The sequence below is a fragment of the Ictidomys tridecemlineatus genome, chromosome 1, assembly GCF_052094955.1.
Source record: "Ictidomys tridecemlineatus isolate mIctTri1 chromosome 1, mIctTri1.hap1, whole genome shotgun sequence".
In the NCBI taxonomy this organism is placed as follows: domain Eukaryota; kingdom Metazoa; phylum Chordata; class Mammalia; order Rodentia; family Sciuridae; genus Ictidomys; species Ictidomys tridecemlineatus.
In genome coordinates this window covers 47,070,849-47,095,247 of record NC_135477.1, presented here as the reverse complement: position 1 = coordinate 47,095,247, position 24,399 = coordinate 47,070,849, and the positions used below count along the sequence as shown (strand labels likewise).

At 41.4% G+C, this 24,399-nt stretch overlaps 1 protein-coding gene across 15 annotated transcripts in view; it reads left to right on the top strand.

Moving 5' to 3' along the window:
• The window catches only part of Lrmda (leucine rich melanocyte differentiation associated), a 994,383-nt gene that overhangs the window by 125,757 nt on the left and 844,227 nt on the right, over positions 1–24,399 (top strand). For 3 of the 15 annotated variants that reach the window (XR_013435024.1, XR_013435022.1, XM_078039737.1), the window contains exon 1: positions 2,419–2,568. The exons of 5 other annotated variants lie outside the window; for them this stretch is intronic. Coding sequence is in view for 7 of the 10 variants with exons in the window: in XM_078039737.1 (XP_077895863.1) it covers positions 2,483–2,568 (86 nt within the window). In the remaining 3 variants the exon portion in view is untranslated. Of the gene's footprint in view, positions 1–2,307; positions 2,569–24,399 lie in introns of those variants that run through there. 7 more of the 15 variants (XM_078039713.1, XM_078039721.1, XR_013435025.1 and 4 more) reach the window with 7 other exon arrangements.

The following is a 24,399-nucleotide window of genomic DNA, read 5'->3' as shown; positions in this document are numbered from 1 at the left end:
ATACAAATATATAAACTTAAATGTATATTGTATGTTGAAGCAAAATTAAGTGATTGAACCTATAAAATGATAGCCTGTAATATCATATTTAATAGGCATCCATATTTTCTGTTTATATAAAAGGGAGCATTCTTTTTGTACTGTTGTCTTTTGCTTTTGTCACGTAAGAAAACGCCTTTCCATCGCAGTACATAGAGCACGTTCTCATTAATTTTTTATGGGAAGCATAGTGTTCCATTGCATGGATGCTTCATAATTTGTATATTTATCTCCATTGATGGACTTGGTGCTTGTTTTCTTCTTTTCAATATTACAGAGCTGCAGTGAATGATCTTAAACTTCCATTTTTGGATGCAAGTATATCTGTAGGATAAATTCCCAGAAATAGGCTTACTGGGTCAAAGGTTATTTGCATTTGTAATTTTGATAGCCATTGCGAAATTGTGTTCCTCAGGAGCTGAAGTAATTTATACTCTCACCAGCAATGTCAGGAGCATGCCTGTTTTCCCACAGCCGCACCTACAGCGTATGTTATTAAACTTTTGGATTTATGCCAATATGGTAGATAAAAAAGGGTTTCTTAGTATTTTAATTTGCATTTCTCTTATTATGAATGAGGTTAAGCATCCCATTATGCATTTAATAGGCATTTCCCTCTCAGTGAACTGCATGATTTGTCCTTTGTCCATTTTTCCATCAGGTTTTTGTCTTGTTATTGATTGTTTTAGAGCTCTTTGTGTATGTGTTTTTTCATGTGTGTGATTTTTATGTGCATGTGTGTACTCTGTATGTAACTAATGCTCTTTCTGTGATAAATTCATACTTTTCCCCCGATTGAATTTGTTTTCTGGTGAGTTTTTGTTTGCTGTATTTTTTGTCTTGCTATACAGCTCTATGTGATGCTGATTTTTATGCAATTGAATTTATTGTCTTCCACTTCGTGACTTTTAGTTTTTTTTCATTACAGTAGAAAGGATTTCTCCCTGATTTTCTCCTAGTATTTTTATGGCCTCCTTAAAAAATGTTTTCTTATTTGGAATTTATTTTGGCATATGACATCGTTTTACCCAACTTTGAAAGCAGTTGGGGAATCAGGCAGGAGATCAGGAGAAATAACTGAAAAGAAATCATGGTGAGGGATGTGGAAGAGGAACAGAGACTTAAAATGCTGGCAGGAGAATAAAGGTGAAAATTTATGGCAAATGCCTTTAGAGGCTGGTAGCTATTATAATAAGTGGCATTTAATTGTGACAAATATTTTGAAGACCAGATATACCTAATCCTCATAATAACATGGATAAACAGTCACTTTTTTTTTATTGCACTGAGGATTGAATCTGGGGGTGCTTTACCATTGAGCTACATCCTCAGTCCTTTTTTATTTTGAAATAGGGTCTTGACCTTGCAGTCCTCCTGCCTCAGCCTCTTGAGTCACTGGGCAAAACAAGTGTGTACCACTGCCCCACTCATTTCTTTCTACAGTAATTTTTTAAAAAAATGTCTAGTATAAATATGATTCAACATCTTAAGTTTTGATAAATCTGGGGGAGAACATGGATGTTGTAGATCCACTATTTTCAATTTTTATTTCTTTGTACCAGTAATTGGACATTAAAAATAGCATCCAAGAACATGGGGTGAGCCTGCCTTTCCTCAGGTGTGCAAATGTGCTCTCAGTTATATCTGGCGGCAGAGATGGGTATGAAGTCCAGGTTTTCTAACTCCTTACTGAAGTTCTTTTATTCTGGTCATGGGCAACTTCTTAATTTTTGAAATTTACACAAACAGAACAAAAATCCTCTATGGCTTGTACCGCCCCTAATATAAAAGCAGTTAACTAAGTCCTGTAAATTCTTAGAGACACAAGAATGAGCAGGTCCCGTTTTTTGAGATTCCCCACAGTCCTTCCATAATCAAGACTCTTAGTTATACTCAGAAACCATCATTTGGGTCTGACAGTCTTCTGATTTATGTTTATCAGGGTATTTTCTCTGCAACTATGGAATGAAAATATATATATTTTGAGTAACTTACTTTTTACAATTTGTTCTAGTTATACATGTTGTGGAATGAATATTCAGTAATTCACTTAATACTTGCTAGGTGCTGGAGATGTTGCTCCTAAGACAGCATCTTTGCCCTCATGAAGTTCACCTTCTGGTGGAGGAGACAGGGAGTAAACATGCCAGTAAATCCATGAACCATATAATCTCAGGTGATGTAATCATCTGAAGTAAGAAGAAGGGCAAAACAAGCAGATGAAGTGGAGCTTAGATGGTGTGGTCAGGCAGGATCTTACTCTGAGAAAGTGACTAATGTGTGAACCATCAACCAGGCCAAGGGAGGAGAAGCAATCTAGGCAGGGGGCATGGCATGGCTTGAGGCCCTGAGGTGGCAAAGAGAAGTGAGCAGAGTTGGGAGGGTCCTTGGTTCTGCAGGTTTAGAGCAGGGAGGAGGAGCGGCTGGAGCCTGGGACAACAGGATGCTACTGGGCATTTGCCCTCTCGGCCCCGCTGTGGCTGAAGCTGGGTGGTACAGACGTCAGCTGCCTTTCCCCGCGACACTGTGGTACTGTTCTTTGTTTTCTACTTATTCTCATTTTAGAGCAGTGATAGGAGTTAGGCCTCATATGCTGCCCAAAGTTATAATAAAGCCTTCAAAGTCTCATTTCCTGTCCTGATAGGGACATCCAAAGTATAGGCTTTCCTGTGCATAGTCGGTATCTGGGACCACAAGGCCACCAACTGGTGCGACAGAGGAGGCGGGGGCTGAGGGAAGAGGGTCTGCCTACTTTGATATTAATTCATCTGTAATGGGTATGAAAAGGAAAATAAAAACATGAAAAAGTATTGGGGCAGCTCCTCTGGAGTCAGGAATAATGGTTTTCCTTTGGCTGCTGTGCTCCTGACACGGGGGCCTGCCAGGCTCCATCTCGGCTTACCTGTTCCTCGGGCTCAGTAAAATGGCTGTCAATCTATTTTAAGCGAAGAAAATTGAGGATGGTTTTTCAGTGCTATTGCTGGCTTAGTTATGTCAAGCGATTTCTTCGAAGAGTAATAATAGGTGCTGTCTTCAGAAATAGTTTAGTCACAAATGCCTAGTTCTTAAAGTTTATTCGCTTCCCTCTGTACTTTTTTCTTCAATCTTCTCTCCAATCCCTGGAATGTAGGTTTTTTTTTTTTTTCCCAGAGATTTCTTCATCTGGAGAGTAACAGGCTTCATTTCACTTCTGGTTTCCTTCTATAATCTTCTCCATCCCTCCTCCTCCTCTTTCTGAACCACTATGCCAAATCTTCTATCAGGCATACTAGGTCAGTGCCGTGTTTTTCTGAACACATTGTCAGAAAAACTGAATGATGTCATAAGGAAAATAGTCAACCTGGGGGCAGCCATGTTTAGTAAGTCACCTCCTTCCCTTTCCCACCCTGACGTGGGATAATTTATTTTTTAACCAGTCTTTACCAACCAAATGTTAACACATATGCCTGATTGTTAACCTCCTCTGGGCACCAAACCTGTTTTTTCTTGAGTGCAATAAGTGATTATCCAACTCATGCTGCTCTGAAAAAGAGGTTTTGTTTTAATAAGCAGTTTGCAGTTTGGCACACAATGCTGAGGAAAGCAACATTATCTCCAGCAGTAAACTCTGCAGTCATTGCAAAGCTTGACAAGAAAATGATTGAGTCTGTTTGTTATACCTTTGTGGGGCTGCCACCGCTGCTGCTGATGGAAATGTTGCTGTTTATTCAGCAATGCAATAACACTTTCTGTAATTTATGGATGCACATTCCCCAGATTACTAAAGGTAATATTGTTGACTAAAGGAAAGTATACGAATGGATAGTTTCAGTTGTTGCTGTCCTTATAAAAGTGATTGACTGTTCACTTTGCACAGGAAAGAATTTGCACAGGCTTCATCCCCCTTAACAATTACAGATTTTCCTTCCTCTGACAGTTACAAATAACATGGCTTATCCTAAGTGGTAAAAATTTACTGATTCCATGGAAGTTCAAGCCAGAGGCTGTGTGAATCCTCTCTCCCTTGTTTCCTGGACAGCTCTCTTGTCTTGCCCCTGGGGGGCGCCAAACAAGCCAAGCCTGGACTCTTGGTGGCCTTTAACCTGGGAAGGTGGCACCTAATTAAGTGGTTTATGGCCTCAGATGGCTTTGCTTGTAAATGGAGGTGAGGAGACCATGGGAGGGGGTGATCCTCAGCCTTCCCTGGTGACTTACGGTATGGGCTTTTCACATGACCTCAGATGGTAGGAAAATGTCTTTTGACCAGGTGTTCTATGGGAAAGATTGCATCGAGTGGGTCCTTTTGTCCTGGCAATTGTGGACAGAGACCCACCAGTAGTAGAAACTCAGCCACTCTTCTCAAGGTATTGGTTGGAGGACTGAAAATGCCTCTGGTTGTCATGGGCACACCTGTTGATGGGCAGCCGGGAGGGAAGAGGAGAGGGTCCTGAACCAGAGGATTCTGTGCTAGGGCACAGGGAAGGCAGCAATTCTAGAGGTTTAGTGGTTTTCTCAGTGAGTAGCAGTTGGGGCTTTTTCCTAGGCTACAAGGAAATACCTTTGTGGCTTGAAGCCTCTCGGCTTTCCTGGACTGATGGCTAAAGATGGAGAGCATTCTGAGGTCCCAGTTGGGCCCTTACTGAAATGGAGGAAAAAGCAGCCTCGTAAGAGGCCTCTTGGGGTATGAAAAGAACTTCATAGGCACCAAAGACCAACACATCTGAAAACATTGCTTTTTCTTTCTAGGAAACAAATGGTTAAAACATACTAACAAATATAAAATACTGACAAGACATCATATGTTCTGCAGGTAGAAGTTTCCTGCTTATTTTTGTTTTTTTTTTTGAGTACTCTCCCTGGGCCCGTGTGAGACTTTGCTGACCAGTGCTATACTTGATAATGCCTTTGTCAGCCCTGAAGTTCTCCACTGAATGATTTGTTATTTCACTGGTCACAGTAGGGGGACCCCAGCATATGTGAGACAGCATTTGTTAAATCTTGGTGATTGATGTCCAAAAGACATTTGCTAGCAAAAATATTAGTCATCATTTTGTTAAGCCAAAAAAATACTGTTGAAAATTGAATGGTTAACCAAAAAAAAAAAAAAAAAATCTCATTTACTTACTCTGGGTGGATATTGGCTCAAACATGAAATTTATCCGAGATATCTTGTTTTTTTTCTGTCCATTCCTCATCTGCTCCCATGTTCACCTTTTACTGATGAAAGTTGAAAAAGAAGTCTGCTTTAGTTAATGTAAAATATTGTTCTCATCAATTCCATAAGTAGTTGCTTGTTTTCCCTCCATCTCATTCTACGAGGATTTACAGTGCAGTTGTTTTGGGTTTATGCCTTATCAATTATTTTTTTATATGAAAATTTTGATTTTTGACTTCTTAGTACAAAACACAAATCTTTTGAAATTCAAAAGTGTTTGTGAAATTTGAACCCAGTTTTACTGCTAATGGCCCATCATCAAAACGCATGTTCTTTGTCATACAAATAGTTGTAAAATAATAGATTTGCTGGTTTCCATTCCTTTTCAGAAGCAGAAATTCAACTGGTTCATATCAGTCTTGACATTAACCAAATCAAGAAGATTAATAACAAGAATACTACATGTTTGGATCAGTTCAGATAATTGGGATAATTCTACTCCTGGTTATATTTTAGGGTCCAGCTAATGTTGACAGTGGACATGACATATTTTATTCTCTGATTTAAATTTCAGATTAGCCAACTAATACTGGCATTAGCGATGTTTTGGGCCAAAGTATTCTCTTTTCTTTACATAATATTTAATGTCTATTCACATATTAGTGTGTACATTATGTGTACAGATTATTTTTCTTACTTTGTAATTCACACATTCATAGTATTTCTAAGTGACAAATGGTATTAAGACAATGAAAATTATGTATTTGTAAATTAATACATATTTTTCCAACACACACTGGATGGCTTCATTAGTCATGAATTCACAAAGAAGCAAGTAGAAAGAGTAGATAGAGAAATTCATTTCAAACATAGAGTAGGAAAGAAATGCAGCCCAGCCACAAAGATCTCTAATCTGTACATTTCAACTAAATAGGTCACAACACTTTCAGGGCTTATTCCCTCCTATCCCCCCACCTTGTTTTTACACTGGAAGCTTGAATCACATGGGAGAAAAGTAATTAGAGAGTCTCTGTATCCATGCATTCCACATCTTATAGATCCATCCAACAGTGGGTTGAGAATCTTTGAAAAAATTGCATTTGCACTGAACATGCACACCTTTTTTTACTTGTCATTATTTCCTAAACAATACAGCATAACAACTATGTGCACGGCATTACATTGTATTAGGTATTACAGGTAATTTAGAGATGATGGGAAGGATGTGAGTAGGTCGTATGCGAATGCCTCACCATTTTATAAAAGGGACTTGAGCCTCCATGGAGTTTTGTATCTTCAGGTGAGTTCTGACACCAATCCCTGTGCATATTCGAGGGATGACTATATTTCTGGAATCTGAAAGAGGGTTAATATTAATAATAGGATGATATAATAATAATTTTTCTTTTTCCTTATAGCACATAAAACTTTTTGTGTGCATTTGTGTCTAAATGAATGAATAACTGAAAAGATATTGTTTACTGTGAACTCTTCACAGGTATTTAGTCCTCCCACTCTCCGAGGTTGGTATGATCATGATCCTACTTTGCAGAAGGTGAAACTGAAGTACAGAGAGAGTGTAAATATAACTCACCCAAAGTGAACACAACTCCTAGATGCAAAAGCTAGAATTTGAAATCAAAACACCTGTCCTCATCACTGTTGGTGTTGTCTGCCTCTACTGAAGATGGAGGTGACTTGCACTGTGACTTTGCTGGCACCCCTGTTGCTTCTGAGTTCTGCCTGTTGGGGGAGTGTCACTTTGCTCTCAGCCATGGTCCACACCTTCTCCCTAGGACTCACCTTACCTGTATCCACCTTTGCTTACGTGAAACCCTCAAAGGCAAAACCAAGTCGATTTTTCTGCCTACCAGTTGTGCTGGGAGATTTTACATGAGCAATGTGATGCATGAGAAATTGTGCCAACTACTTTTCACACAAAGTGGAACTGGAAGGGCTTGACTAGTAGAAGTTGAGAGGTTTTTCGTAAACTTCTCCTTCCTGTTTAAACACTTTTGTGCTTTAATTTCTTTGAGTCACTTGTTCTTATTTTGCTCAATTTTTTTTTTCTTCAGGGTTCTACCTGGTTGTAAAACCACACCTAAAGATGAAGGCTGAATTCTCAACTCCAGTTTTCTTGCAGATTAAAGAGGTGGTGATGAGATAATATGATTTGAAGTTCCATGATATTAAGAAAATGGGTGGGGTGAATGGATCTAAGGAGACATGAGGGCTTTTGTTTGGGAGGAATCTTGGGGTAGTTAAAACAGTGGCCAACAGCTCGGACCCTCACCTGAGCCCCCTACCAGGTTGAACACTTTGTCCTGGCAGCAGGACTGGCCCCGGGTGAGCCGGGAGGGTGCTGGGAGGCTCAGTCCCTGCAATCTGGGATATTGTTTAAATACCGTAAAAAGCCTCCATCATTTACTCCTTCTGAGCACTGGAGAGAAAAACGGTGTGGTAATCCTGGCATAGCAGGTGGTGTGACTTTCATATCAGTAGAAAATGAAATTGTGTGGATGTTTTTCCCCCCTCTTTGCCGCTCGCTCTTTTTAATCTTTAAATAAGACGATTGGTAGCCTGTTGGCAAGAAAATGGGCCCTGAATTTTTATTCAAAGTTATACAAGGATGATAGTTGGAATTTTTGGCAGGAGGCACGCCATTGCTTTTCAGAAAGTGCCGTCAAGGGAAGCTTTTTCTGAATTACCTGCTGGGCCTGGGCGCTTTTATGTTGTTGTTGTGACAGGTAGATTTATAAGGCTTGAAATTTGTACAAATCAGTTGTCATTCAGTGCGAGCTGTCAATGTGTCAAGCTGTCAGCCTGCTGCGAGGGGACGCCTGAGGGGGAGTACAAGGGGGCAACCATGGAGAAAGGAAATGAGTTCAAACAGACCTGAAATGGAGCTCCGTTCTCGGGGTTTGCTGCCCCCGTAGAGCCAGCATTGATTTTTCTTGATGTTGAGCAACAGCAAACCTTAAATGACACGTTGTTAGCAATCTAAAGTTGCTGTTTATTGTCTTTTAAATGGCAGCAAATCATGCAGAAGAGAATACAGTGTGTATTTTCGAATTGTGCATGTTTAGCAGCATCCTGTTCATGTCACTTTTCTGGCCTGGCTGGTTTCAACCAAGGGACCTGCTGCTTCACTGATGAGTCCAACTTTCTGTAGCATTTTGCAGACGCAGCGTGAAAGGAAGTTGTGAGCTCGTCTCTCCCTGGGCTATGGATCACTAATAAACACGGTATTAAAGGAGCAGAGAGTTGACACTGCTGTTTAGCCTACAAAAAAGAGCCATGTCCCCAGACTGGCTTTGGCTGCCTTTTAAGACGTAAGGCCTCAGCAGAGAAGGATTTCCTGGACAGTGCGGGACGACATAGTCTCTGGCAATAACATTCAACCCAACATTTCCCCCTATTTCAAATCGTTTATTGAAAGAAAAAAATTTAACCTGCAAAAAGCACCAACAAAATTCCCTGTTACTACCTAATATGATCTGGCGAGTGTCTCCTTCTTGTTTGAAAGCATCTTCATTCCTTTTCCCTTAATAAATATTTGGTGTGGTTCAGATTACCCTCGCTTGCCTTGTGTGTGGCTCCTGGGAGACCTTCAAATATAACTCCTTTCCTGGTCCTCCTCCTTCCCCCTCTTCCTCACACATACCCAGGACCTAGAGAAATTTGAACCTTTTGCTAAGAGGTTGTCATGGAGGAAAAAAGCTTATTCCTGAAAGATAAAATCATAGGCCTGAAGGGCCACACTTTCTCAGTGTGTGGCATTTAGCAAAGGGGCCTGGCTTTTATCCAGATGCGTAAGCCTTGTCACCCCTGAATGGAGTGTCCTGGCTTTAATCAGTTATATGCTTTGGACCTATTTCACTCATCCCCTGTCCATCAGGCAGCATGGAAGAGAGGAGGTAGGTGAGGGGAGGAAGAGGGCAAGAAGGGGAGAGGTGGCTGGGGATGGAAGCCGGGAAGGTGACACTTGAGGAACACTCAGCACCAAGAGGTAAAAAAAATTAATCAAAGATTTCCATCTAGCCATTACCGGCTGGCGTGCACGGCCTCTGAGCCTCTGAGCTGAAAAGTCTGCAGAGAGTCTCCTGGCGCTACAGAGTTTGTCTTGTAAAAGTGCAGCTGTCCAAAACATGACAGCTACAGCATTAGCAGGGCCATTAAGAGGTGTAGAACATTTCCAGGGAAATGATTTGAAAAATGACAATGCTGGCTCCTGTGTGATATTAATTATACCCTGTACTCGTGGCAAATAAGCTAAAATAGTTGGCAAGAAAGACAAAGTGAGGTGTCCTGGTTCTGACCGTCATTCTCATCAAACAGTCGCCAACCTGGTAGGGTTTTATGGTCGGCAGGTAATTGTAAAGGTGAGAGGGACGTGTTCAGAACCATCTGTCAGGGGCTGTAGATGGAGATGGTCCTCTAGGGTGGGTATAGAATGCAAGAACCTGGGGTGAAGCGGGATGCCACAGAGAGGATGAAAGCTGAGCAGGCTTGTCCTTCACCTGGAGCAGGTAGCGCTCAGCTATGCTGCCTGGTGGGACGAATGTTCTGTGAGGGTGGGAATGTTCTGCATCTCCATTGTCCAGTAGGGGAGTGATCAGCCCTGGGTAGCCATTGAGCATTGGACCATTATGACTGAGGGAATGAATTTTAAATTTCAATGAACCTTAATTTACTAAAATTCAAAGAGCCACATGTCGCTGCCTTAGTGGTTTCTCCAGGAGAGTCTGAGGCTGGAGTAAGACATGGGTGTGAATGGTGATCCGTCCGGACTGCTTCCCCCCAAGCCCTTCCTGGTGTGAAAAAAAAAACATGTTGCTTTTTCCTGGCACTATCATCTTCTTCTTCTTCTTTTTTTTTCTTTCTTGCAAAAGTAAGCAAGATTGAGTATAAGCCCATTTTACAAATGGGAAAACCAAGGCCTAGATAGGTCACAAAGTCACAAAGCAAGTCAGGCCCTAGGTTTTTCCGCTGCTAAGTTGTGAGTTCTTCCTCTTTTCCAAGGGCTGACTCTGCCCTCTGGGAGGTGTGGGTTCTGTGCTCCTTCTCTCCCTGATCTCAGGCTCCAGCACCTTCTTTCACAGAGTTCTTAGTCTTAATACCCTGCATGTGTGAAGGGTGTGCTGAGTCTGAGACAGTTTAGAGGACACTTCCACTTTCCTTGCACTGGTCCCAGTTTCTGAAAGGCAGTCTGCTCATTGGCCTTGTCCCTTAGGGAGCCCTCCCTTAAACCTGTCGGCCCTGCACGTCGGAATTGTGCTTTTGACCTGTGGACCAGATACATCATCCTTTTCTGGCTGCTGATCCTGTCGCTAAATTACCCTATATAAACAAGCCTTTGTTGTTCCTGACTGTGAGAGATGTGCTGCTGGCTCTTGTTGAAGAAGAAAATAGACCTGGGAAGGAAGAGGTCATGAGCAGGTCAAAGTGTCAGAAGAAAAGGCTTCTGGGCTCAAGTTTCCAGATTTGGGGTCTGTGTGGGGTGTGGGACATGCCGCTGGGGGATTCATCCATAGGTGTGCACGTGCCTCGTATGTGGCTACCTTTTTGTCTTAGCAGGACCGACTCATGAGATGCATTAAAAAATAAAAATTAAAATGAAAGCCTCGCCGGAGATCAGCCCAGACCTTTTGAACAACTGCTGAAACGTTGCTGGGCTGTTATCTGCTAATCCCCCAAGTGTGCGGAACACAAGAAATAACATTCAGTGTTAAACCACCAAGTACAGAGAAAATGTCTTGAAATTATAGTGTTTGGTAAATTAGAGATTGCTTGTATTTCTCCCCTTCCAGAGCTGAGGCCAGGCCGCTCTCCCTCTTTCCTTGTTTACCTTGAAAACGCACTTTACTGCCAGTGGTGTCTCTGTTAACCTCCCTGAACCCTTGCGATTTCATTCATGTGATTTGTTATTGAATGACCTTTTGAGGATTTTACAAAACATGACCTTTTCTTGTCAAACATTCAAGGGTTTGTAAAGTGAAGCTGTCACGGGGACTCTGTGTGTTTGCTAATTATAACTAATATGTTTCCCCACATCCTTGGAAATGCAAATCATTTATTTGTTCCATGAATGGCTGCTCTTTCTTGCCTGTTGGTTCGAGATGCCTCTGAGCTGCTCAAAGGGACCCCTTTGGCCTGGGAATTCTGATTCCTTCTCCAAGTTAGGGAAGAGGAATGCTGATTTTGTTGTAAGTTAATTTGACCCCTTGGGAACAACCATGGAAGATGAGGGGTAGGGGGGAATGCAAAAGTTCAGAACAATTCGATTCCTGAGAAAGTAAAGGGGATAATGGGCACTTGCAAAATGTTCTGTGCAGTTGTAATGCCTCCCCCAGGGAAAAGAGTTTTTTTTTTCTTGTTGGAGGAAACACAGGTATACATAAGGGAATTTTTGTATACAAGAACAGAATTACAAGGAAGGAAAAATTAGGAACTTTCTTTCCATGTGTTGATTTTGATCATTAAAAACCTAGTAATAACAATAGCTACATTCACATCTTTTGAGTGCTTACTATGTGCTAGGCACTGAGTTCAGTGTTTTACATGCATTATGTCATTTAATTATTTCAACACTGTGAGCTAGGTATTACTGTCATCATCATTATGAGTCTCTAAGTGGGGAAACTTAGTTTCAGATAAAGTAAATTGCCCAGGATCTATTGGCCAAGTTAAGATGTGTCCTAGGGTCTTTCTGACTAGACTGTGTTACACCATCTCCTCTGTGAAGGTATGAATTTTCACTTAGGCATTGTGGGTGATCATCTCTACTTCAAAAGCTTATTTTTTCCATGAGAAAAATGCTCTATGTGCTATCTTTTCTCTTCCAGAATATTATCCTGAGTGATTGATAATCACCCAATTGAGCTATTGTCAGCTTTCCTAAACCCTGGTTTCAGGAACTCATTGCTAGATCAAATCACATGTCTAGTGTTTGCTACCAATGGAAGGGGTGTTGAACAGGGCTGCGGAGATACTTTTCAAAATACGTCCAGTCAAGTTTCTTATTGAGGGAAAGAATCCCCCAAACATTCCAAATGATGCACAGTTACTGTCACTAATGTTTTGAGGTTAAAGGAGAAGGAATTTTGATCTTGAGTGACTAAGAAATGGCTACTTGTCTCGAAGTTCTATTTGCAAAAAAAAAAAAAAAAAGGAAGGACTGGCATAGCATGGAGAGAATAAACTTCAAATTTTCTGAGCCTGGAGAAATTCTGTTTGAATTGTGTGTAAATCACTTGAAGATATTGTTTTGTTTTGGTTTCCTTCCACTCAAGGTAGGGCTGTGTGTCTTAGAGAGGTCGGCTGGCCATAAAAGAACTGCTCGGTGGATTCTCTCTCTAGGGGCCAATACCGAGTCTCCTTTATAACATTCAAATGTCTGGCCCTGCTCCACTGTTGATCCCCTTAGTCATTTGGAAAACTCCACTTATCTAGGTAGGGAGATGACTGGGCTTTTCCAGCTTGCCAGCCTAACTCCTAGGAGATGTCTTTCAAATGACTTTCATGTGTTTTCCTTCTTCCTTCAGTTAATAGACAAAGATGCACAGAGTCATTTGTATCTTTGAAACAATGGAAATTTTTAAAGTGTTGGCTCGTATTGTTTGGAAAGGGTCATTACAACTTTATATATTAAAAAAAGAGTTCAGTTCAGGATAGAAAATATATTTCACTTCTTTTATGAGTCTGTTCTCAAGAGCCAAGCAATTTGTTGTAAAAGAACCTAAGAAATATTGAGAATGAGAAAAGTTATTCATTCCATAAAGCCTTGTCCCTCTTCATACTTCTTTTTCCCACTACAGCCTTTGATCGCTTCATAAATGACCCTCAGTGTGAGAGAAGCTGTCCACCCTGCTATTTCAAATGTATTGAAGGTGTTTATGATGGATAGTTAGGTTTCAACTATATAGTAACCCTGATTTCTACTAAAGAGGACCCTTATATCTGAGTGCTTAATAGCCACAGTTTATATATTTCAGAATCTTATCATTCTTGATATAGTCAGCCTGACCTTAAAGTTTTTTAAAAGTCACTATTTCATAAAGTGGATTTTAGGCAAAGAATGAAAATCATGAAAATTTCATCTTTGGAGCTTCTCTTTTAAATTGAGTCAAGTTTAGGGCCTGTTTCATGATTAAGAATGTATTTTTGAAAAGAATTCTGTCAACCACGGTCAGTGGCAATACCCAGGGCCACCTTGATACTTAGCTAGTAGTTGCTAGCCAGGGCCTGCAGCATTATGGTCAGAAGTTGGTTGATTAAAAAAAAAAACAAACCCAAATATTACTAAATCAATTCTAATATCACATTAAGCACTTTAAGGAGAGTGGTGGTAAGGGGTGTTGTGAAATTCACAAGATAAAACCTCAGAGAGAAGAAATAATTGTATTAGATTAGGGATTCCTAGTATTTCAAGATGAAATATTTGAGAATCTAATGAAAACCAGGGTTGTTTGTCTCACAAAAATGAATGTTAATGTAAAAATTCACATGAGCTAACATGGAACACTCTGAAACATATCAAGATGGAAAACACGAGATTCATGGATCCCCCTCAACATTGTCCTTGGGACCCCATGTTAATCCCCTTATATTAAGAGTGCCCCCCTCCAACCCAACCCTTACGGAATTGTGCGTGACCAAGTACAGGTATTCAGCAGTAGATGTGCATTCTGTTTTTTAAAAAATCAAGGTGTGATTTTGCTTTTTTGATCATAAAATTATTGTCCCTTGTGCACCAGTACTGTGCCACTGGTGCTGGATTTGTGAAGCTAGCCAAGGATCTCGATACTTATCAGCTGAGCTATTAGAAATCCAGCCAGGAAGTTTTGGATTTTGATGCGGCATGGTGTAATAGGAGAAAAACAGTGAATTTAGAGCCAGGAGATTTGGGTTCTTGCCTTTTCCCATGCAGTGTAATAATGAGCAAGTCATTCGACCTCTGTGGTCCCCAATTTTATACCAGTTGGATTGTGACCCTCGCCATGTGCTTTCAGTTTTTCAAAAATTCATTCATTTAATTTTTTTTATTATTTGTATTTCATAAGATCAAGACCATTGCCCAGAAAAAGGAGGTCAAGATAAATTTGGTGTCTTGGCAGAGGATCATATTTAATTTGGGGATTTCAGAGCGTCAGGAAGAAGCAATACAGATTATCTGTTAGAGTAGAAATGCTGAACTTCCTTGGGGTGAAATACAGTGAAAGATATGAAATTTGGGGAATATTAGAATGGAGCCAGAACTGCTTTTCAGACCCATGGGGATACAGAAATTCAATTATTTGTCAGTGTTCATGTTTATCATTATTAATGCCATCTCCCAGCCTCTCCTTTCCACTGCCTACCTAGGTAGAGCCTGCAGCCATCTTGAAGTTTATCCTCAAAATAAGTTTTGGGGAACCAAAACGCAACATGATGCTCACAGACATTTGTGGTATTGCATAGAAAAGGAGAAATTCATTGAGGCAACTTGCTGACTGTCAGCCTGGGTATTTGTCTTGACGGGTAATAAGAATAAACTGGGAATGCTACTGCATTTAAATGATTGAAGACTGTGTACTGGAGGAGTCTCAGGCCGAGGAACAAAGAGTTTTTAATTCTAAGTCCGTTTCTCTGAGTTTGGATCCGAGTGCCATCTTCGAGTCCTTTCCTCTAGATGGTATTTCTGCTGCTGGTTGGATTTCCAGTAGGTGAGATGACAGTCACTGTCATGGAGGAGATGGCCTGTTCATTCTGTGGTCTACAGCGTGTTCCACGCAAGAGTCAGCCTGGTCTCCATCCAGATCTCTTTGAAGTTTCCCCTGTTGGCCCCAAGCAGAGAATAGCACCCAGAAAGTTCCTGTGTCAGGGGTAATTTAACACTGTCTTCACCAGCAGTGGGTGGAGAAGAAAGGAAGAAGGTAAGCACTCTGAAAGGGTACTTGTTGGACACTTGTATGAGATTTGAAAGTGACAATCAGGATCCTTGCCCTAAGGCATCCTTTCTGGGCATGTTCTAGCCCCTTCTGCCGTGTGACTACAGTAAAAATAATTATCAGCATTTAATTTTATTTATTTATTTTTATTTTTTGCCATACTGGATAGTAAACCCAGGGCCTCCAGCATGCTGGGCGAGTGCTCTACCATGAAGCTACACCACCAGGCCATCTTATGTTCTTTTGAGACAGAGTTCAGGCTGACCTTGAACTTGGGATTCTCCTGCCTCTACCTCCTGAATAGCTGGGACTCCAGGCATATGCCACTGCACCTGGCAATTATCAGCATGTTAGAGATGAAGAAATGGAGTCACAGAAGATAGTTAGCCTACCTAATGTCACCCAGAGGAGGAGGTGAAGTTGGGATGGAAATCTGCATTTCTCCAGTTCCGGTGTCCAGGTTCTTCATTATCCTGTGATCAGCTGGGGAGAATGGTGGTGGTGGGAATTAAGGCTCTCTTCCCAGTTTCACCCTCCTTCCAAAGACACCTTCCAAAGAATGGTGAGGTCAGAGTTCCCTGCTGTTGTCATCCTCTGTCAGACCACTCCAAGCCGGGGCCAGATGTCCCTGTGCTCTGGTGCCTGGGTGCTGTGTGAGGTGTCTGAGAAGCGGGAATGCAAGCGCTCTTACCAAGGGGCTTCATTTCTCCTCCAGTGATTGACAAATGGAAGAAAAATGTCAGAACTCCCAACAGGCTTTTAAAACCAAGGTGTAGTGAAAGTATTAAAACCAGAAAACAAAACACAGACAAACTCCTTTGTTTTCAGAGCCGTGACTCCCAGCTTCTAGCTAAGGGTAGAGTCTGCTCTGGGCCGCATCGGCTCTGATGTCCCTCCTGAAGCTCTGGTCCGCCACTGTACCTTTGGATTTCAAGTGTTCTGGGAGTTAGGGACATTTGGAGGAGGGGGCCATCTCTTGGCAAGTCTCCCAGAGCTGCCACAGTCATTGTCTTTCTGTTTTTTTGTTCCTTTCTTCTCACTTCCTTTCTGTTTACCTTTGGCTTGAGTGAGTCGATTGGCATTTCTCTTTGAACTGTGAAAATTCACTATTTGCCATGGGCAAGAGAGAGGGCAGAAAGCAGGTTACAAATAGATCTGAAGGGATGTTTGTGTCTGCGTCTCTATTTCTGGGGGCAAGGGACAGTGTTGCCATCCATTAAATATTTATCGTACGCGTAACCTCCGGTCATCCCTGCTGATGGAGGGAAGGGGTGATATGATAATCCAGAACAGCACCAAGTTCCAAGTTTCAAAAATTTGACTTGGCAGTATAGTGTAGTAAAATCTCATGAATTCAGCCTAATTAGGAAGGAGGCCAGTTTGGATTAGTGAAGCCCAAATTATATTCTATGGAAAATTGATTTCATAAGCTTTCAAATGGTCCAGTCATTTGAATTAGATAATCAAAGTCTACAATAGAAAAATCTTAGGGTAGTTTTAATGACTAGTTAAAAATATTTGGCATTGTGTCATAAAATTTTATAGAAATAGTTATTTCTAAAGCGATTGAGACATTTAAGAACTGTCCTTATGGGTTTGAACTATCTTCTATCATCTTTCCTATCTTATATTATGGGCCAGGCCTTTCTTGACATCTGATAGGAAAGTAAATCCCCTTAAAATTTTTGCAAATCTCCAGTCTGTTACATATGAATGAACAAGATTGACCTACATGATATTTTCCATTCAGCAGATTTATTGTCTTAATTATGTATTGTTAAAGCTAGTACTGATGGGAAGTCATTTTATGTAATGTATTTCTTGGGATGTCCTTATATTGAACTATATTTTTCTTTTGATGCAGGTGATAATTTTATAATGGAGGCCAATTTAATGGAGATTAATTTATTCCTGGTCCTTTTTATTTTTCAACACTTGATCTTCTTAGATCTCTAACCTTCTTTCCGTCCACATTTAATGATCTGTAAACAAATGCTAGGGCATTAGAAGTGACATCTTTTTCTTTTTTAGGAGAAATCCTTGATTTCTTTAGGTTTTGTAGTAATAGCACTGGCTTTGTTTTTCATATGAAAGCAGGTGGGTTGACTTAGTGTTGTCCCCAAATCCTGGACTGTAGATGGGCTATAAGGAACTTGTGAAAATACAGATTCTTAGGCTCCACTCCTATAGATTCTTATTTAGTGGGTTTTGGTGCAGACCCCAAATTTCTGTTTTCAACCAGTTCTGTGGTTGTTCCTGGTGGGTGTCCAAACATGAAAAGATTGGTTAGACTGATTAAAAATCCAGTAGCCATATCTTGGCTATTGTGAATTGTGCTGTCATAACATGGGAGAGCAGACACCTCTTTGAAATATTGATTTCATTCTTTTGGATATATACCTAGATAACCAAGATGTGAAAACAACCTAAGTGTCCATTAATAGATGAATGGATAAGAAATTGTGAGTCTCTCTCTCTCACTCTTTTCCCATCCCTGGCAACAATATGGATGAGCCTGGAGGACATCATGTTAAGTGAAATAAGCCAAGCTCAGGAGAATACTGCATGATGTCACTTCTGTGGAATCTGAAATAGCCACAAAAATGTAGAGAATAGAAGAGTGGTTTCCAGGGGCAGGGCTGGGTGGGGGAAATGGGCCAAGTTGGTCATGTGATACAAAGTTTCAGTTATGGAGGATGAATAAGTTCTGGAGACCTAATGTACACCATCCTGTCTGTAGTTAATAATACTGTATCGTATAGTTGACTTTTAAGCAGAGAAACTATTTTGAAATAAATGACAGAGTCTTTCTATTCAGGAGCAGACCTCACTATTATATGTGTAGACATGTACGGACACACCATATTAACCCATGTATATGCACATACCCACACACTGAGCACATACTCTCCTGTACTAAGATGAATAAGTTCTGGAGACCTAATGTACACTATCCTGTCTATAGTTAATAATATCGTATTTTATACCTGAAATTTGCTAAAAGGGAATGTCTGAAGTGTTGTCACCACACTTTTGCAAAATGGAAACTGTGCAAAGGGAAGGTGTGTTAATCAGCATGATTGTGGCTATCAGTTCACTCTGTATAAATACATGAAAATATTGTGTTTCACACCTTACATATTTAAAAGTTTTTATTAAAAGTAGCCAGATAGAATCCCTATGTGTCTTCCATCTGTTCATAGCAGAGAAGGAGTTGCTTAATTTGGGAAGCAGTATGGGCCAGTAACTGTAAAGTGGGAAGTGTGACCCTTTGAGAGAGGGGAAAGCTTATGAGTCAGATCATGTTTGTTTTTCACACCAGACTCTAGCGCCTCTCTGTTCCTTATGTCTTAGGTTTTTTGTTTTGTTTTGTTTTTTCCTTTTCTGTTACTGTTTATGCCTGGATCACCTGTCTTGGTCAAGGGATCCATTCCAAGTCATGATCTCCAGAGACTTTGATCAGCAACTGTTTGCCAGGGGCAGTGACCCTTCACTTACTCTAGATACCTGCATGAGCATCTTAGAGAGCTAACTCACTTTCATTTTCTTGTTAGCTCTCCCTAGTGTGTTCATGGGCCATCATTAATCTTGCATACCTAATAGAACCATTTACCCTTGAGATAATTAGCACCTGGGATTGTTCTGGCACATAGTAGCCCTCTCCAGGCTGGAAGGTGGAGTTAGAATCAGGGAATCAAACCCAAAGTTGCGGTACCAGAAGTTGCATTTGAACACTGTGGCTGTTCCATCTTCCTTCTTCATTGTCAATCTCTCCCCTTCAGGGCCTAGTTCTAGAAGGAGCAAATGCAGCATCTTAAGAGAATGCAGCTCCTTTCTTCTTTGTAAGGAAATTTTTGATCCCCATGCATTTACTTTCCAAATTGCAAAGTTGGGATAAAATCTGCAGCTTTAAGCTTTGTGGACATGGAAGGAGCTCTGGACCAGGTGAGAAGACCCGAGTGTGCATGTGATGAGTTCTGCAGTGATGAAGCATGAGTGTGAGCTGAGTCACAACCTACTCAGTGTGGTCCTCCTGTGGGAACAGGCATCAGCAGTCACTTTCTCTGCTGAGAAGGTCACCAGTAGGCAGAAATGGGGCCTACCTAGTGTGCAGATGGTGAGGCTGCTACCTTTCATTGGCCAGAAAGAACGTCTAGCCCCTGGGACTTGTCCACGGCCTGGCGAAATCGGAAATTCTCAAACTTTATTTGAAGGTTATCTGGGTGGGTAGTATGGTTCAGTAGTGCAAATCCTGCTAACTTGGAAACCTATACTGAACCACAGCTTCAGAATTGGTGAATATACTTAATAATTTAAAAGGAATACATCTTTATCATTTTTTAAAAAATTGTGGGAAAATATGCATAACATAAAATTTGTCATTTTAACCATTTGAAAGTATGTGATTCAGTGGCACTTAATACATTCACAGTGTTGTACAGCTATCACCACTATATAGTTCTACTTTTAAGTGGAGAAACTGTTTTGAAATAAATGACAGAGTCTTCTATTCAGGAGGAGACCTCACTATTAATATGTGTAGACATGTACATACACACCATATTAACCCATGTATATGCACATACCCATACACTGAGCACATACCCACCTGAACTAGATATACACAGTACATAAATGTACCAGATACTACACACACACACACACACACACACACACACACACACACACATACTTTTGTATATATAAATATATAAAGTATGTTATATAAATTTCATAGTCTGATGGTGGCCTGAAGGACTTTGGAAATTCTCTGTCCAACTCTGTGGCTACAGTTTGTGTGGGACCAGCCTCTATTTGAATGGCAGAGACAGAACCAAGTTTCCTAATCCTGAAATGGTGTGTTTTCTTTAATGTCTTCGTAATGGGCCATAAACGTTCCATAAAATGTATTGTTGAACGAAAACCTTTAAGAATCATTTCTTCTCTTCGCTTGAACATTTCCCACTCAAGTCTTGTTTACATTGTAAATTCTCACAGCAGACCCTTTCTTTGGCCCTGCTGAAATGGAATTTTTCCACAAATTCAGAATCAAAGGAGTGATAAACTTTTCTTCTTCCTGAGTTGAACTTGAAGTGTGTGGAGCATGAGGAGCTGTTCGGTGGACTTGAGTGACTAGGCCTCTCTCCCCCAGGGCTTGGTGTGGCGTGGTTGGGGCAGGGGGGCAGCCAGCAGAGGCTGGGGTGGACTGAGGGCTTGGTAGCAGGTGTATAGGTGAGATGGGCCAGGAACCTTTGGGAGAAGCCCTGGCTCCTCTGAGCCTTTGGAGGCCAAAGGTGTCAGAGAGGGGCCTGAGCAGGTCGTCTGTAGCTGGGTGTCTGGTGGGCACAGTGGGGATCCAGACTGGTGGCCTGTGCTGGTGGAAAACCTGTCCATGAGCAGAATCTGTATCCAAGGGTCCATGGTGGGGAGGAGCTAGCAGCGGTCAACTCTTTCTTTGTTTCTTTCTTTCTTTCTTTTTATTATAGTAAAATATAATAACATAAAATAACCATTTAACCAATTTTAAGTGTTCAGTTATGCAGCACTAAGTACATTCACATCATGACCATCCATCTCTAGAAGTTTCTCTTCTTCTCACTGAAATTCTGTATTTATTAAAGAATGACTCATGTTCTCCACTTCCCTCAGCCCCTGGCAACTTTAGGGGTAGAATCATACAGTATTTGTCCTTTCGTGAATGGCTTAGCCTGGTTTTCCTCAAGTGACTTTTTTAGCAGCCAGCCATATAATGCTTCTGGGAGAATTAGGAAAAGGTGTCCCTTTCCTCTGGGTGGATGAAATCATAAGTAGGACCTGAAGATGGAAAGTGGGGCATAGAGTAGATCTCAGTCCCCATCTGTCCTCTTGGCCAAATACCATTGGTTAGTGAACAACCTGAATCACTGTGTCAGTCAGTCCTGTTTATTGGGCCATCAAAGAGATTTCTAGTTGCCTTGGAACCCCTGACAGGGTTGTTCCCTATTTGTATTCTTGGGTCTCTCTCCTATGGCCTAGTTCCCTCTGCTGTCTTAGTATTCAAGTTGATTGATTCTCTTCAGAACGGGGTTTCCCAAGAATAAAAGCCTTCAGAGCCCATCAGAGAAGGTAAACGGGCCACTAGGAGCAACCCCTAACATTCAAATGCCATTTGGTGGGAGCTGAGTGCAACTGACTTCTGTGGATTACTTTTCCTTAGGAAGTACTGAGGGGGTTTAAAATTAAGAGAGGACTGGGAATGTAGCTCAGTTGGTAGAGTGCTTGCCTCACATGCACAGGGCCCTGGGTTCAGTTCCCAGAAACACACACACACACACACACACACACACACACACACACACACACACGAAAAAGTGTGTAGAAAAACAAAAGTGTGAGGTGTCATTTCTGCAATGTCTTTGAAAACTAGCTGAAATATTTAGCAAACTGAAACGCAGCTGGTTGAATGCGCTCTGAACCACGCTGGGCCCTTTCGCCCTACCTCTTTTAATAAACCCGTGGCTGAATTGAAAGCAATCTAAGCAATAATGAATACTCTTGTAAAGCTCTCCAGTTGAGAAACTAAAAATATGGCCAGGGTCCAAGCAGTACCTATTTCCTCTTAATTCTACTATAATACTTGAATCATCTTTTATAAGACATTAAACTTTAATTGATGCCATTTTACTAAGCACATTTTAAAAGCAGCAATGATAGCTGTTGAACTGATTAAGATGACTTTTAATTGTTTATTATATATGATGTGAAAAGAGGTTTCATCTAAAATGTTGATAATTTTTGTTCTGACTTCCAAAGAGTTTGCTTACTTATTTGCTCATTGTGCCTACATTTATATATATATATGCATATAAATATGTATACATACATATACATATGTATGTTGTATATAAGTAAATATATACATTTTCTGAAGTAGCAGATAAAAACCAATAAGAAAGGATTTTTTATGTCTTCTCACTGTGAAATTATTATAGAAGATATTGATGCAGAACAAGGAAAAAGATGTGTTAAAAAAGTCTAAAATGAAACAAACCTGGGTAAGATCGTCTGGAGGAGGCATTTTTCTGAGTGTCAACTTTGGTGGAAAAAAAAAATGAAGATTGAGATTGGTGTATGGCAAGCTTTGGTCCAACCTTTTAACTTGGCTTATTTCGTTTGTTGGTTTGCAGTTCTAAGAACATGACTCAAATGTATGCTGTTGAACTTCTTCTTTACCCTTCCTTCTTTTGACATTCCTGGGCCAGGCTGTCTTCGCTCAGGACAGGCCTGTTCCAGAGTGGGGAAAACTGCAGATTTGAAAACCTGGCCAAATATTTGCTTGCAGCCGATCGCTGTGGCTGGGGATTCCACAGCAAGAGAGTGCTATCTGCTTTCTTTCTCCCCTCATCTGGAGGAAACCACCCCCCACCCCCCCCCAACCATCACCACAGTTTGGTCATTAATTTTGCTGCCTTTGGAGTTTTAAAAAGTTGGATGGTTTCTCTGTTATAAAAATAACACATACATCAGACTTGCAGATAGCTACTAGCCAGGAAGAGAGGCATTTGGGGGCAGTGTGTGTATATGTTGAAGGGGCAGGTGCAGGGTTAGGAACCGGGTAATGAGCGGAGAACAGAGACTTCACTTATTTTATGGCCAGCGTCCTAAGAAACAGAGTGGATAGAGGCAAACAATGTTGTGTGGATGGGTTAAATTTAAAATATTTATGGATTGGGACTGTCTCTCTAAATCTCTCTCCTCCTCATCCGCACATCACCTTCTCCTTTTTCATTCCTACCCCTGGGGCAGCTGTCCCATTTTCTGGGTAAAAAAAAACGAGAGGGTTCGGTGGCGCCTTTAAGTGTGATTGCTGAGGCTCTGGCGTTTGCAGAGTTCTTTGGGTCTCTCCTTGTTTTTCATAAAAACAAGATTTCTTATGCAAAATGGGTCACTTGCAAGCACCAAACAATTTCTCCAGCGCAACAGCCAGTGCTTCATGCCGGGGAGATGTTAGCAAGCCACTGACATATGGATGTGATCTCTGTTACTTTGACCAGATTTGGTTTCTACAGAGTGCGTGAGAAGGGAAGATAAATTTTGTCCTAGTAATACTATAGCGACTCAAAAATAAATGGTTACCCTTTGGTGCTTGCAGTTTTCATTAAAGCCGCCTGAGCTTTGTTATTGACACCATAGGTTGCCTATTCAGGGAAATGCAGTAAAATTTATCAGTGTGCTTTCTACACCTAATAAATCATCTAAACAGGGAACCATATGGCAGATAAGACCTTGAAAATGTGGCTTCAGCATGTGAGGAGTCAAGTTGCTGAAATCTTGAATGATTACAGCCTGCACATTTTCCCCTGGAATATCTTAGAGTTATTTTACATGCCATTTTCTTGTTCACCCTATCACCTCTTTGTCTCTCTCCCTCTCTCCTCCTCTCTCCCTCTTTCCTCTCCGGCCCTCCTCTAGCGCCATCCTTTCTTGGCCCGTCTTTCTCGCTCTTTGTTTGTCTTTTGGGTGGGGGTCTCGCTGTGATTTCAGCTTTAAAATAAGCGTCCGGAGCAGATAAGACGTTTTTATAATGCCTTGCTGGTAGGAGGAAGAGGGGCAGGGAGGAGCAGAGACTGACGGGAAGGGATGATGTATGTGGCGGCTGTGTCCCTGCTCTCCTACAGCCCATTGTCATTAATCACGGCCATTAGTTTTTTTTTTTTTTTTCCGAGCTGCCTTGTCTGCACAGTGCCTCAGAAAAGCCATTGTTTTTTCATGCCACAGACTAGGGGGGAGAAGGGAAGAAAGAAGCCCTAGGACCTTTTTTCCTCCTCCCTCATCCTCCCTCCCAGCGTCTCCCTCCTGTCCTGTCTCTCCTCTCCTCCCCTACCCAGGTCAACTTCTTTTTGTCCCCCGAGCAGGGTTGACAGTGGTGGTGGGGACTGAATCCCAGTCTCCCCTTTGCTTCTTCAGAACCTGTGTTTTGCACTTGCATCTGACAACACCACACAGGGCGCACCGTGCTGCTCGTAGCACGCTATTTAATTTACAAGGTGGGTTTGTGGACATGGGTGGTGGTGTTATATTCTTTCTCGTTTGGAATCATGAACTTGTTATAACCTGAGGGTAGCAGCAACCCCAGGAGAAGAGTGTCCACAGTTCAGGGCTGGGGAACGGGAGGCTGGCTGCTCCCTGGGGAGGTGTATCAAGGAACTACCAAGCCTTGACCTTGCCTTGGGGACCCTCCCCTGCTGAGCTGAGCTCTTTAGAAGCAGCAGCAGCTTGGGATGGGTTGATGCCACCCAGTCAGCTTGGGTGGATCTT